We start from the raw sequence: 16340 nt of genomic DNA on the forward strand, positions 1-16340 counted from the left end.
GTGATACAATGAAGGCAGCCATGTTCTGTTTTGTCGCACTGTCACAGGCTGAGGGCTGGAGATGCTATCAGCTTACCTGTGTGTAAATTCACTCCCCTCTCCTCCTCCCTCCTCCCCTCTGCCTCTGAAATCTCTGGCTAGTAACCTCCTCCTCCTGCCCAGACTGAGCTCCCATAAGCCCTTGCTACATGGGACTGAGTGCCTTGGCACTCTGGAGAAGCTGTGGGCGAGGCTTGTTTAGTTTATATAGAATTAGACTATTAAAACAAAACAAAAAAAGTATTTGGCTTGAGGAATGCCCTATAAACTATATGAAAGGAACACAATTATGCAATGAGTAAAAGTTTATGACGGATCCACTTTACACTTCCTTCTATCTGTATAACATGTATGGCCTCAGCCTCAGCCAGACCAGTATTTATTAGATTGTGCTCTGATCTGTTTGCATAATTGATCATCCACAAGTGAAATAGATGAGAGGGATGATACATAAGCAGACTGATCATGTCACATCTCACTTCGGGCATTCATCCTTTGAAGAGCGTCCGCAGTAATGTGGGCACTGGGGAAATGGTAGAATATCAGTAAAATTACCAGTATTGTACTATTGGGCTATGGGTAATACGACAGTAAAATATAGATCATTTTTACTGATATTTTACAATCTGTAAACCTATACAGCAAGGATAGGAGGATGAGGTGGCAGCGCTTCCCTAGACTTACTACATCTGACGGATTAACTGCATAGACGTGCAGAGTCTAATTATAGGCAGGTTACACAACTTGCATACAAATCAGATGCAACAATATGGACGATGTTGGCTTCCCGCTCCCACTATCTCTACAACTAACCCTGTTCTTACTTGAACCCTCCCCTCTAATGATACCTAACCCCAACCGACCATCCGATATCTGTGCCGCCAAAACACCCCTCCAGGCTGCTAATAGAGCATGTCGCTCTGATTGGTTGCATCTACAAATGTATTTTTGAATGCTGTGTTTGCACAATGCACTTTTCTCCCCTGATGAAGCCTCCAATTAAAGAGAACCCGAGGTGTGTTTAAAGAATGTTATCGGCATACAGAGTCTGGATCTGCCTATACAGCCCAGCCTCTGTTGCTATCCCAAACCCCACTAAGGTCCGTGCTGTGAGGCTGTGTTTACATCTGTAGTGTCAGTCTCAGCTGCTCCCCCGCCTCCTGCATAGCTCCGGTCCCTGCCCCCGTCCCTTCCCTCCAATCAGCAGGGAGGGAAGGAATGCAGGCAGGGACTGGAGTTCTGCAGGAGGCGGGGAGAGCAGCAGACTGACACTATAGAGATAAACACAGCCAGCTCTGGCAAGCTGTTTGTCAGCAGCATGGCTGTGATTTATGAGGGATTGCAGAGTGCAGGGGGACCTTAGGGGGGTTTGGGATAGCAACAGAGGCTGGGCTGTATAGGCAGATCCAGCCTCTGTATGCAGATAACATTCTTCAAACCCACCTCGGGTTCTCTTTAAGGGGGGGCGAAACATGTTAGGTTGGTGGGGGGGGGTCTAGATGTAAATAGTAGCATTTCTTTCAAGGGTACAGGGTTTGGTCTCACTATTTGAAGTGTACATACAAAAGTGACCCAACCTCGCTATTTGACCCTGCCCTTGATATGGTTAAAATTGATTTCTAGTTTAATATATAGGTTTTGTTTTAAAATATTGAATTAAAAGTGATCTTTTACACTCGGTATCTTTCCTAATAGGGATAAACTACGTGTTAAACTTTCACTTCAGATACCCTGTAAAACAATTATACCACTCAAGCATTTGAAAGTTGAGAGATCATTGAGTGATCCATTCCACACCCCCAGAGCCCCTCCCCCCAAAGAAATAAAGGAAGAAAGAAAAATTTAAAAACATTTAGGATGAGAAGGCCTTTAAAAACTTACACTTGTTCTTTTCTTCATAACATTGCCCAGATCACAGACTACAAGCTTGGTATCGTTTTCTTGCCTTGGATTGCACAGAATCTTCTGCTAGGAGATCATGGTGAACAAACGTGATTAAGATCCTGGGATGATTTTATAAGGCGCTCGAAAACACTCTAGTCACAGCAATCCAAGGAATCCAGGTCTAGTCATAGACTATCTGAGGTCTAACGATTTCTGAAGCAACCGTTCAATGTATACTATAAGATAAATTCCAATCGAAGCTGTGCTCTAATCCAGATATCCTTATGTCCATAAACAGGAGGAATTGAATTTCCCTATAGAAACAAACTTCACATAGCGCAATACTACCTTTAAATAAAAACACCCTGTGGCTACTCCAGGACAGATATGTAGTGCCTCCACCAGGAACAAATGGGGTACACTCCCCCTTAAGGTGGCCATACACTGGTCGATTTGCCATCAGATCGACCAACAGATAGATCCCTCTCTGATCGAATCTGCAGCATGAAATTGATTCACCATCTGTGAAGCTGCCACCGCCCCTAGACACCCCCCCCCCCCCCGCATACATTACCTGATCCAGCCGGCGCGAGTCCCCCGGTCTCCGCTGTCTTCTTCTCCGCGTTTGGCTCCAGCTTCAATGAACTTCCTGCCGGTGGAAGTTTAAACAGTAGAGGGCGTTCTACTGTTTAAACTTCCTGCTGGGACAGGAAGTGAAGCCAGCCGGAATCTGGAGCCCAGCGGAGAAGAAGACAGCGGAGACCAGGGGACTCGCGCCAGCGGAGAAGGTAATGTAATGCCACTAGCAACGGTCGTCGGGCATTCAAACGCCGCTATTGACTCACTCCTGACTTGCCGGCGATCGAGGGAAATCTTCCGCACGGACGGCTCGACAGGAATCGACGGGAACTATTGAGTTCGGACGGAAATCGATCGTTCTGTCAGTATTTGAGCAACGATTTCACAGCAGATTCGATCACAGTGATCGAATCTGCTGTATAGCGCCGGGAAAATTGTTAGGTGTATGGGCCCCTTTAGTTGGTTACACTCACCGTGTACCCTCTTGTTCTATAAGCATATCAGCCCTCCAATCACCTGGGCGTAGCACCTTAAAACCAAGATCCTTCCATAGTGTAAAACCATAAGATATTTAATAGCTAAAACCTTCATACAATCTGCGTACCAGATGTATAAAAACAAAGCGCGTATCTGATTGTGCCAGCCACTGCCGCGTTCGGATTCCGCTGCACGCTTCAGTCAGTGCTCTGCTCAACATGCTTCCTGCATTGCGTCCCACGTGACTCCAAGCTCCGTCCTACACGTTTCGTCAGAATGACTCATCAGCTAGCGTACGTTAAAAAGGGGCGCTGGGAAAAAAGGGCGCCGGGTTTTTAACGATAAGCATGGATAACGTTTAAAATTGTATTGTACTGTATTTCGTTTAAAATTAATGTTTTTTAAAGTTATAAATCATTAAATAATGTGCATTAAATCGGCAATTGTAAAAACGTTAATCTTTCGTTTAAATACTGAAACGTATAATAACGTTAAAAAAAAAAATTACTAAGTAACCCTCCCTGTACCTACCCCTAACCCCTAGACCCCCCTGTTGATGCCTAAACCTAAGACCCCCCCTGTTGGTGCCTAAGTAACCCTCCCTGTACCTACCCCTAACCCCTAGACCCCCCTGTTAGTGCCTAAACCTAAGACCCCCCTGTTGGTGCCTAAACCTAAGACCCCCCTGTTGGTGCCTAAACCTAAGACCCCCCTGTTGGTGCCTAAACCTAAGACCCCCCTGTTGGTGCCTAAACCTAAGACCCCCCTGTTGGTGCCTAAACCTAAGACCCCCCTGTTGGTGCCTAAACCTAAGACCCCCCTTTTGGTGCCTAAACCTAAGACCCCCTGTTGGTGCCTAAACCTAAGACCCCCCCTGTTGGTGCCTAAACCTAAGACCCCCCTGTTGGTGCCTAAACCTAAGACCCCCCTGTTGGTGCCTAAACCTAAGACCCCCCTGTTGGTTTTTTTCGTTTAAAAATAATGTAAAAAAAATGTACTGTTTTTCGTTTAAAAATAATGTTTGAAAAAAAATATTGTACTGTTTTTCGTTTAAAAATAATATTTAAAAATGTATAAATCATTAAATAATGTGTAATCATGAGAAGCAGTAATAAAACATCAAGTCTCCGGGCGCCGCTTTTAAAACGTTATTTTTCACCGGCGCCCTTTTTTCCTATCGGGCGCCCATTAAACGATATTTATTATAGGAGTGAATGGCGGCGCCCGATTTGTCCACTAGCCTCAGGCGCCCGAATTTACTGTTACCCATCAGCTATGCCCAGGTGATTGGAGGGCTGATATGCTTATAGAAGAACAAGAGGGAACACGGTGAGTGTAACCCACTAAGGAGGAGTGTACCCCATTTGAGTGTTCCTGGTGGAGGCACTACATATCTATCCCTGAGTGGCCACAGGGTGTTTTTATGTAAAGGTCGTATTGCGCTACGTGAAGTTTGTTTCTACAGGGAAATCCTATTCCTCCTGTTTATGGACATAAAGATATCTGGATTAGACATGCGGGTTCAATTGGAATTTAACTTGGATTGGAGAATATACTGTATGTGTTCTTTAGGAGCAAGCGCACCCATCTAAAGGAACTGGTGACAATTGTCAAACGTTGAAGAGAAATCGAGAACCTAATATGGTGTAGTATGTCAAAATTGATTGGATAAATGAAACAGTGAGATGGTAATACTCACAAACACGGGTTACCACCTAGGTAACCACTCATTAGGCAGGTGAGGAGATTAGACCTGTCCTCACTCAGGATTAAGAAGTCGCTCTCTGTAGATAGGAAGAAAGGGGGTAGATCACCCCTCCACCTGGGGTGGACTCAAATATATTGGTAGGTGAACAGAGGCGCCAGAAGGATAAAAGTACATAACATTTTTAAAAAATAGTCACAGAGGCGCTCTGCTTGCTATAACTGAATTGCTGTTGTTTATCCCCTGCTTATTGCCTGAAGAAGTGGGCTGTGCCCGCGAAACGCGTTGCATCTTTGGGGTATTTTCAATAAATGTGTATATCTATACATTTACAGTCCTTGGTGTCTGCTTTAACGGAGGCGAGTCCACCACTTCCTCCCAGCAATTTTTTAAAAATTTTATGTACTTTTATCCTTCTGGCGCCTCTGTTCACCTACCAATATATGGTGACAATTGTCAGTTTATCAATTACTGAGCTGTGGAGCGCAACTTTTTAACCGTTGGTTATTAACATTTATGTTATTAGATACCTTTGTTTCTCCGACTCCCAACGCCTTCATATAATGAGCCCCAGGAGGGAGCCAAACGTGCAACTCTGCTTCATAGGCGCCTTCTCCCAAGTTGGTGGCATTGAAGTCAATCAGTACAACATTATCGCCTCCTATGACAAGAGGGTTTTCATTCCTTATAAAGAGGAAATGACACTGATCAGCAATCAGAACTAAGATAACAGCACTTCCATAAACCATTCATGATATAGAACTTGGCTTGATAGGACTCTACTCACCAGCTGACACTCAGGTGTAGATCAGGGACACACTCGCTGTCTTCTCCACAGTCCAAAAATATATGAATCTAAATAGAAACAGAACATTTATATCACGCTTTTCTCCTGGCGGACTCAAAGCGGCAGAGCTGCAGCCACTAGGGGGGCTCTATAAAAGCAGTAGCAGTGTTAGGCCGTAGCTGCAGCCACTAGGGGGCGCTCTATAGGCAGTAGCAGTGTTAGGCCAGAGCTGCAGCCACTAGGGGGCGCTCTATAGGCAGTAGCAGTGTTAGGTCAGAGCTGCAGCCACTAGGGCGCTCTATAGGTAGTAGCAGTGTTAGGCCAGAGCTGCAGCCACTAGGGGGCGCTCTATAGGCAGTAGCAGTGTTAGGTCAGAGCTGCAGCCACCAGGACGCGCTCTATAGGCAGTAGCAGTGTTAGGTCAGAGCTGCAGCCACTAGGGGAGCTCTAAAGGCAGTAGCAGTGTTAGGCCAGAGCTGCAGCCAGTAGGGGGCGCACTCTATAGGCAGTAGCAGTTTTAGGCCAGAGCTGCAGCCACTAGGGGGCGCTCTATAGGCAGTAGCAGTGTTAGGCCAGAGCTGCAGCCACTAGGGCGCGCTCTATAGGCAGTAGCAGTGTTAGGCCAGAGCTGCAGCCACTAGGGGGCGCTCTATAGGCAGTAGTAGTGTTAGGCCAGAGCTGCAGCCACTAGGGGGCTCTATATGCAGTAGCAGTGTTAGGCCAGAGCTGCAGCCACTAGGGGGCGCTCTATAGGCAGTAGCAGTGTTAGGTCAGAGCTGCAGCCACTAGGGGAGCTCTAAAGGCAGTAGTAGTGTTAGGCCAGAGCTGCAGCCACTAGGGGACGCTCTATAGGCAGTAGCAGTGTTAGGCCAGAGCTGCAGCCACTAGGGTGTGCTCTATAGGCAGTAGCAGTGTTAGGCCAGAGCTGCAGCCACTAGGGGGCGCTCTATAGGCAGTAGCAGTGTTAGGCCAGAGCTGCAGCCACTAGGGGTGCTCTATAAGCAGTAGCACTGTTGGACCAGAGCTGCAGCCACTAGGGGGCGCCCTATAGGCAGTAGCAGTGTTAGGCCAGAGCAGCAGCCACTAGGGGGCGCTCTATAAGCAGTAGCAGTGTTAGGCCAGAGCTGCAGCCACTAGGGTGCTCTCTATAGGCAGTAGCAGTGTTAGGCCAGAGCTGCAGCCACTAGGGAGCACTCTATAGGCAGTAGCAGTGTTAGGCCAGAGCTGCAGCCACTAGGGGGCGCTCTATAGGCAGTAGTAGTGTTAGGCCAGAGCTGCAGCCACTAGGGGTGCTCTATAAGCAGTAGCACTGTTGGACCAGAGCTGCAGCCACTAGGGTGCTCTCTATAGGCAGTAGCAGTGTTAGGCCAGAGCTGCAGCCACTAGGGGAGCTCTATAGGCAGTAGTAGTGCTAGGCCAGAGCTGTAGCCACGAGGGGGCTCTATATGCAGTAGCAGTGTTAGGCCAGAGCTGCAGCCACTAGGGGGTGCTCTATAGGCAGTAGCAGTGTTAGGCCAGAGCTGCAGCCACTATGGTGTGCTCTATAGGCAGTAGCTGTGTTAGGCCAGTGCTGCAGCCACTAGGGGGAGCTCTATAGGCAGTAGCAGTGTTAGGCCAGCGCTGCAGCCACTAGGGGAGCTCTAAAGGCAGTAGTAGTATTAGGCCAGAGCTGCAGCCACTAGGGGGCTCTATATGCAGTAGCAGTGTTAGGCCAGAGCTGCAGCCACTAGGGGGTGCTCTATAGTCAGTAGCAGTGTTAGGCCAGAGCTGCAGCCACTATGGTGTGCTCTATAGGCAGTAGCAGTGTTAGGCCAGCGCTGCAGCCACTAGGGGAGCTCTAAAGGCAGTAGTAGTATTAGGCCAGAGCTGCAGCCACTAGGGGGCTCTATATGCAGTAGCAGTGTTAGGCCAGAGCTGCAGCCACTAGGGGGTGCTCTATAGGCAGTAGCAGTGTTAGGCCAGAGCTGCAGCCACTAGGGGGCCCTCTATAGGCAGTAGCAGTGTTAGGCCAGAGCTGCAGCCACTAGGGGGCTCTATATGCAGTAGCAGTGTTAGGCCAGAGCTGCAGCCACTAGGGGGCGCTCTATAGGCAGTAGTAGTGTTAGGCCAGAGCTGCAGCCACTAGGGGGCTCTATATGCAGTAGCAGTGTTAGGCCAGAGCTGCAGCCACTAGGGGGCGCTCTATAGGCAGTAGCAGTGTTAGGTCAGAGCTGCAGCCACTAGGGGAGCTCTAAAGGCAATAGTAGTGTTAGGCCAGAGCTGCAGCCACTAGGGGACGCTCTATAGGCAGTAGCAGTGTTAGGCCAGAGCTGCAGCCACTAGGGGGCGCTCTATAGGCAGTAGCAGTGTTAGGCCAGAGCTGCAGCCACTAGGGGGCGCTCTATAGGCAGTAGCAGTGTTAGGCCAGAGCTGCAGTCACTAGGGGTGCTCTATAAGCAGTAGCACTGTTGGACCAGAGCTGCAGCCACTAGGGTGCTCTCTATAGGCAGTAGCAGTGTTAGGCCAGAGCTGCAGCCACTAGGGGGCGCTCTATAGGCAGTAGTAGTGTTAGGCCAGAGCTGCAGCCACTAGGGTGTGCTCTATAGGCAGTAGCAGTGTTAGGCCAGAGCTGCAGCCACTAGGGGGGCGCTCTATAGGCAGTAGCAGTGTTAGGCCAGAGCTGCAGCCACTAGGGGAGCTCTCTATAGGCAGTATCAGTGTTAGGCCAGAGCTGCAGCCACTAGGAGGTGCTCTATAGGCAGTAGCAGTGTTAGGCTAGAGCTGCAGCCACTAGGGGGTGCTCTATAGGCAGTAGCAGTGTTAGGCCAGAGCTGCAGCCACTAGGGTGTGCTCTATAGGCAGTAGCAGTGTTAGGCCAGAGCTGCAGCCACTAGGGGGTGCTCTATAGGCAGTAGCAGTGTTAGGCCAGAGCTGCAGCCACTAGGGGGCGCTCTATAGGCAGTAGTAGTGCTAGGCCAGAGCTGCAGCCACTAGGGGGCTCTATATGCAGTAGCAGTGTTAGGCCAGAGCTGCAGCCACTAGGGGGTGCTCTATAGGCAGTAGCAGTGTTAGGCCAGAGCTGCAGCCACTAGGGGGGCGCTCTATAGGCAGTAGTAGTGTTAGGCCAGAGCTGCAGCCACTAGGGGAGCTCTAAAGGCAGTAGTAGTGTTAGGCCAGAGCTGCAGCCACTAGGGGGCTCTATATGCAGTAGCAGTGTTAGGCCAGAGCTGCAGCCACTAGGGGGTGCTCTATAGGCAGTAGCAGTGTTAGGCCAGAGCTGCAGCCACTAGGGGGCCCTCTATAGGCAGTAGCAGTGTTAGGCCAGAGCTGCAGCCACTAGGGGGTCGCTCTATAGGCAGTAGCAGTGTTAGGCCAGAGCTGCAGCCACTAGGGAGCACTCTATAGGCAGTAGCAGTGTTAGGCCAGAGCTGCAGCCACTAGGGCGCGCTCTATAGGCAGTAGTAGTGTTAGGCCAGAGCTGCAGCCACTAGGGGAGCTCTATAGACAGTAGTAGTGCTAGGCCAGAGCAGCAGCCACTAGGGGTCGCTCTATAGACAGTAGTAGTGCTGGGCCAGAGCAGCAGCCACTAGGGGTCGCTCTATAGCCAGTAGAAGTGTTAGGCCAGAGCTGCAGCTACTAGGGGTGCTCTATAGGCAGTAGCAGTGTTAGGTCAGAGCTGGAGCCACTAGGTGGCCCTCTATAGACAGTAGCAGTGTTAGGCCAGAGCTGCAGCCACTAGGGGACGCTCTATAGGCAGTAGCAGTGTTAGGCCAGAGCTGCAGCCACTAGGGGTGCTCTATAAGCAGTAGCACTGTTGGACCAGAGCTGCAGCCACTAGGGTGCTCTCTATAGGCAGTAGCAGTGTTAGGCCAGAGCTGCAACCACTAGGGTGCGCTCTATAGGCAGTAGCACTGTTGGACCAGAGCTGCAGCCACTAGGGTGCTCTCTATAGGCAGTAGCATCGTTAGGAAGTCAAGCCCAACGTCTCCCACTGAATAGGTGTTGGCTTACTGAACAGGAAGGGCAGAGATTTAAACCCCTGTCTCCTGTGTCAGAAGCAGAGCCCTTAAAGAGAACCTCCAGACTAAAAATCTACTCAGCAACACTGAAAAGGCTTGGTGTTTTTTTGCAACAGTTTCACAGCATCAGAGCTTTGTTTTTCGTACCCAAGCCTAATTTTTAGCTGCACAGAAGCTAAGCTCCGCCCTATCAAAGAAATCTGCCCGGGCATTTTTCCCCTGATGCTGTGCAAAGCATGATGGGATTTCTGATGTTGTTGTTCTCGTTCTGCTGTTTTTGGTGCACTTTTTTTTTTTTTTTAATTTTGAAGTTGAGATTTGAAGCCTAGCGCGCGGCTGGGAGGGGTGATCAGGACACAGGACAGTTGGAACTGTGTCTAATGCTCCCTGTCACCTCCTTTTAACCAAAAAGATGGCTGCCCTCATGAAATCACAAACATTTGCCTGTTCTTTTAAAACAGGGTGGGTAAGAGATTAGATTACCTATCTATTTTAATTAACATAACTAATGTAACTTAATGACAGTATGTTTGTTTAGGCTGAAGTTCCCCTTTAACCATTACACTATCCAGCCATGAATGTGGGAAAGTGGCTGGATAGTGTACTGGTTAAGGGCTCTGCTTCTGACACAGGAGACCTGGGTTTCAAATCTCGGCTCTTCCTGTTCAGTATGCCAGCACCTATAGAGGAGGCCTTGGGCAAGACTCCCTAACACTGCTCCTGCCTATAGAGTGCGTCCCAGTGGCTGCAGTTCTGTCGCTTCAAGTCCGCCAGGAGAAAAGCGCAATATAATTTTTTTTATTATATAAAGCAATTCCAAAAGAACGGGCCGCTGTCATAGATAGGGCTGGTCACATGTGGTGGTAAACAATGGCCCCATCTCTCGTTGCTTAAATGCGGTCATTCACATGATTGCTCAATAATTTGGTAAGGAATATATATATATATATATATATATATATATATATATATATATATCTCAAGATAAAACAACATTTTGCAGTTCAAAAAATAGTTTACATTTTTATTTGCACAATAAAGATTTTCACAATGCCCGCACTATAGTAATTAGACATGCAAGCTAAACAATATAAAGAATTTGAACTTAATGCAGCTAAGCACCAGGCAGACGATGGTAAAAGCAAATAAAGAAAGTTCATGTGCGCTGCAGTCATACCAGTCGGTGCAGGATCTGGTGAGCCAGGCCGATCCACATAAGCAAACAAGGAAGGATCCTCAAGCCAGACAAAGTCGATGAAAAAAGCTGATGTTCTTTATTGGAAACTCCACATGACACAGTGCAATCAAAGCACGGGATCGACTGACACGTATCAGGCCTACAATCTGCAATTAGTCATAGATGAACTATGACTAATGGCAGATTGTAGGCCAGATATGCATCAGTTGATCCTGTGGGTTTTTTGCACTGGGTCATGTGGAATTTCCAATAAAGAACATCAGCTTTTTTCATCGACTTTGTCTGGCTTGAGGATCCTTCCTTGTTTGCAGACGATAGTAAAAATCGGGATCAAAATGTGGCATCTGCACAAATAACGGTAAATGCCGGTTAATGCATCAACCACCAAACGCACACCCTACATGTTTCCACCGAACGGCCTTTGTCAGGAGTATGATGTTATACAGTGCATAAATGTAAGGAAAAAATAAAAACCCACCAACAAACTGTCAGCATGTAAAGCCCAAGTCCAGGCTCTGATAGTATTACCTGTCTGCACTACAAACGTGTCAGTTTAATAAGGTCTAGAGAGGAGGTTCTAGTCGGAGGCACATGTGTATGGATCTTGGGGTTGGCAATGTTGACTGGCCGGCTGGCCCCCTGAGTCCACTCCATAGTTTAGGTGTATAGACATATACAACCTGTTGTTCCTCTCTTACATAGACCTTTGTGTCTTGGACAGCCAGCTGTGACCATAAGCCGTGTGCTGCCGTATCAAACGCAAAACACTCGTTATATGCATACAGTGGTGTGAAAAACTATTTGCCCCCTTCCTGATTTCTTATTCTTTTGCATGTTTGTCACACTTAAATGTTTCTGCTCATCAAAAACCGTTAACTATTAGTCAAAGATAACATAATTGAACACAAAATGCAGTTTTAAATGATGGTTTTTATTATTTAGTGAGCTGTGTGAAAAAGAAATTGCCCCCTGAACCTAATAACTGGTTGGGCCACCCTTAGCAGCAATAACTGCAATCAAGCATTTGCGATAACTTGCAACGAGTCTTTTACAGCGCTCTGGAGGAATTTTGGCCCATTCATCTTTGCAGAATTGTTGTAATTCAGCTTTATTTGAGGGTTTTCTAGCATGAACCGCCTTTTTAAGGTCATGCCACAACATCTCAATAGGATTCAGGTCAGGACTTTGACTAGGCCACTCCAAAGTCTTCATTTTGTTTTTCTTCAGCCATTCAGAGGTGGATTTGCTGGTGTGTTTTGGGTCATTGTCCTGCTGCAGCACCCAAGATCGCTTCAGCTTGAGTTGACAAACAGATGGCCGGACATTCTCCTTCAGGATTTTTTGGTAGACAGTAAAATTAATGGTTCCATCTATCACAGCAAGCCTTCCAGGTCCTGAAGCAGCAAAACAACCCCAGACCATCACACTACCACCACCATATTTTACTGTTGGTATGATGTTCTTTTGCTGAAATGCTGTGTTACTTCTACCCCAGATGTAACGGGACACGCACCTTCCAAAAACTTCAACTTTTTGTCTCGTCGGTCCATAAGGTATTTTCCCAAAAGTCTTGGCAATCATTGAGATGGTTTTTAGCAAAATTGAGACGAGCCTTGTTGTTCTTTTTGCTTAAAAGTGGTTTGCACCTTGGATATCTGCCATGCAGGCCGTTTTGCCCAGTCTCTTTCTTATGGTGGAGTCGTGAACACTGACCTTAATTGAGGCAAGTGAGGCCTGCAGTTCTTTAGATGTTGTCCTGGGGTCTTTTGTGGCCTCTCGGATGACTTTTCTCTGCGCTCTTGGGGTAATTTTGGTCGGCCAGCCACTCCTGGGAAGGTTCATCACTGTTCCATGTTTTTGCCATTTGTGGATAATGGCTCTCACTGTGGTTCGCTAGAGTCCCAAAGCTTTAGAAATGGCTTTATAACCTTTACCAGACTGATAGATCTCAATTACAGTACTTTTGTACTTACTGAATATCTTTGGATCTTTGCATGATGTCTAGCTTTTGAGCAGGGGCGGCGCCAGGGGGGTGCTTGGGGGTGCTCGAGCACCCCCTAGAAATGTCCAAGCACCCCCAAAGCACCCCCTGGAGTGAACTGACTTCAGGCGTCTAAAAGACACCAAGTCAGTTCACACAGCGGCAGCACGGAGCAGCAGGCAGGGCTACGGTAAGATGGCCGCCCGGAGCCCTGTTCTGCAGACTTCGAGTCTGCAGTGCATGGCTTCGAGCGGCCATTTTCCCGTAGCCCTGCTCTCTGCATGCAGGCAGGAAGTCTCGTCGTGACGTCAGGAAGGAAGAGGATCGTGGGCGCGCGGGCGCTGCGCGCCACAATGAGGTCGGGACAAGAGGTCGGGAAAGAAGGTCTTCTGGCTGTAGGTGAGTAAATGGGTTTTTCTTTTCTTTTTCAGGTGATGCTGATTGTGCATATTGGGGTCATATCTGCTACGGATTGTGCATATTGGGGTCATATCTGCTACGGATTGTGCATATTGGGGTCATATCTGCTACGGATTGTGCATATTGGGGTCATATCTGCTATGGATTGTGCATATTGGGGTCATTTCTGCTACTGATTGTGCATATTGGGGTCATTTCTGCTACCGATTGTGCATATTGGGGTCATTTCTGCTACCGATTGTGCATATTGGGGTCATTTCTGCTACCGATTGTGCATATTGGGGTCATTTCTGCTACCGATTGTGTATATTGGGGTCATTTCTGCTACCGATTGTGCATATTGGGGTCATATCTGCTACCGATTGTGCATATTGGAGTCATATCTGCTACCGATTGTGCATATTGGGGCCATATCTGCTACCGATTGTGCATATTGGGGCCATATCTGCTACCGATTGTGCATATTGGGGCCATATCTGCTACCGATTGTGCATATTGGGACCATATCTGCTACCGATTGTGCATATTGGGACCATATCTGCTACCGATTGTGCATATTGGGACCATATCTGCTACCGATTGTGCATATTGGGACCATATCTGCTACCGATTGTGCATATTGGGACCATATCTGCTACCGATTGTGCATATTGGGGCCATATCTGCTACCGATTGTGCATATTGGGACCATATCTGCTACCGATTGTGCATATTGGGACCATATCTGCTACCGATTGTGCATATTGGGTAGCAGATATGGTCCCATATTCGGTAGCAGATATGGTCCCAATATGCACAATCGGTAGCAGATATGGATCTGCTACCGATTGTGCATATTGGGACCATATCTGCTACCGATTGTGCATATTGGGGTCATATCTGCTACCGATTGTGCATATTGGGGTCATATCTGCTACCGATTGTGCATATTGGGGTCATATCTGCTACGGATTGTGCATATTGGGGTCATATCTGCTACCGATTGTGCATATTGGGGTCATTTCTGCTACCGATTGTGCATATTGGGGCCATATCTGCTACCGATTGTGCATATTGGGGCCATATCTGCTACCGATTGTGCATATTGGGGCCATATCTGCTACCGATTGTGCATATTGGGGCCATATCTGCTACCGATTGTGCATATTGGGGCCAAAACTGCTACCGATTGTGCATATTGGGGCCATATCTGCTAGCGATTGTGCATATTGGGACCATATCTGCTACCGATTGTGCATATTGGGACCATATCTGCTACCGATTGTGCATATTGGGACCATATCTGCTACCGATTGTGCATATTGGGACCATATCTGCTACCGATTGTGCATATTGGGGCCATATCTGCTACCGATTGTGCATATTGGGGCCATATCTGCTACCGATTGTGCATATTGGGACCATATCTGCTACCGATTGTGCATATTGGGGCCATATCTGCTACCGATTGTGCATATTGGGGCCATATCTGCTACCGATTGTGCATATTGGGACCATATCTGCTACCGATTGTGCATATTGGGACCATATCTGCTACCGATTGTGCATATTGGGACCATATCTGATAACGATTGTGCATATTGGGGTCATATCTGCTACCGATTGTGCATATTGGAGCCATATCTGATAACGATTGTGCATATTGGAGCCATATCTGATAACGATTGTGCATATTGGGGTCATTGGACGTGTTTTTTGTTAAAATCTGCTCACATTACGTGTATTTTCTTGAGAAAACCTGCACAATTATGTGAATTTTCTGGGAAAAGGGTCACCAAAACTTGGGCCCTCTGTCTTTGCGTTGCACTTTTAAAGGGAACCCGAGGTGAGAATAATATTGAGGCTGCCATATTTATCTCCTTTTACGTAATACCAGCTGCCTGGCTGCCGTGTTGGTCCTCTGCCTCTAATTCTTTCAACCATAGACCCTGAACAAGCATGCAGCAGGTCAGGGGTTTCTGACAATATTGTCACTACAGCCAAATAGATCAGCAGGGCTGCCAGGCAACTAAAATTGTTTAAAAGGAAATAAATATGGCAGCCACCATATCACTCTCACCCTGGGTTCACTTTAAATTACAGTTAGCCCCGCCCTCATCCGGTCATGACCACGCCCATTTTCCCGTTGCAGCCACACCCATTTTTTGCCGCGGCCGCAGGTCATCAGCTCCCCCGGAAATTGGTCCAGCACCTGCATAGCACCCCCTAAAAAAAATTCCTGGAGCCGCCACTGCTTTTGAGGTGCTTTTGGTCTACTTCTCTGTGCCAGATAGCTCCTATTTAAGTGATTTCTTGATTGAAACAGGTGTGGCAGTAATCAGGCCTGGGGGTGACTACAGAAATTGAACTCAGGTGTGATAAACTACAGTTAAGTTATTTTTTAACAAGGGGGGGGGGGGACAATCACTTTTTCACACAGGGCCATGTAGATTTGGAGGTTTTTTTTCTCACTAAATAATACAAACCATCATTTAAAACTGCATTTTGTGTTCAATTATGTTATCTTTGACTAATAGTTAACGGTTTTTGATGAGCAGAAACATTTAAGTGTGACAAACATGCAAAAGAATAAGAAATCAGGAAGGGGGCAAATAGTTTTTCACATCACTGTATGTGTTTATATGTCGCCTGTGAGGATGTATCTATGTGAGAATTTATCGTATAATATAATAAAAGTTATATTTTAACATTAATGTGCATTAAATCGGCAATTGTAAAAACGTGAATCTTTCGTTTAAATAGTGAAACGTATAATAACGTTTAAAAAAAAAAATACTAAGTAACCCTCCCTGTACCTACCCCTAACCCCTAGACCCCCCTGTTGATGCCTAAACCTAAGACCCCCCCTGTTGGTGCCTAAGTAACCCTCCCTGTACCTACCCCTAACCCCTAGACCCCCCTGTTAGTGCCTAAACCTAAGACCCCTCTGTTGGTGCCTAAACCTAAGACCCCCCTGTTAGTGCCTAAACCTAAGACCCCCCTGTTGGTGCCTAAACCTAAGACCCCCCTGTTGGTGCCTAAACCTAAGACCCCCTGTTGGTGCCTAAACCTAAGACCCCCCTTTTGGTGCCTAAACCTAAGACCCCCTGTTGGTGCCTAAACCTAAGACCCCCTGTTGGTGCCTAAACCTAAAACCCCCCTGTTGGTGCCTAAACTTAAGACCCCCCTGTTGGTTTTTTCGTTTAAAAATAATGTAAAAAAAAAATAAAAAAAATGTACTGTTTTTCGTTTAAAAATAATGTTTGAAAAAAAATATTGTACTGTTTTTCGTT

The 16340-nt window shown here is 47.3% G+C and overlaps 1 protein-coding gene across 1 annotated transcript in view; it reads right to left on the reverse strand.

Annotated features, from left to right (window-relative positions):
• The window catches only part of LOC137540895 (integrin alpha-IIb-like), a 133463-nt gene that overhangs the window by 60814 nt on the left and 56309 nt on the right, over positions 1–16340 (reverse strand). Inside the window, exons 17-19 of the mRNA XM_068262080.1 lie at positions 5472–5539; positions 5215–5368; positions 1921–2007 (exon numbers count right to left, since the gene is read on the reverse strand). Of these exons, the coding sequence (XP_068118181.1) occupies positions 1921–2007; positions 5215–5368; positions 5472–5539 (309 nt within the window). The remainder of the gene's footprint in view (positions 1–1920; positions 2008–5214; positions 5369–5471; positions 5540–16340) is intronic.

Source organism: Hyperolius riggenbachi, chromosome 12 (genome assembly GCF_040937935.1).
Source record: "Hyperolius riggenbachi isolate aHypRig1 chromosome 12, aHypRig1.pri, whole genome shotgun sequence".
Lineage (NCBI taxonomy): Eukaryota > Metazoa > Chordata > Amphibia > Anura > Hyperoliidae > Hyperolius > Hyperolius riggenbachi.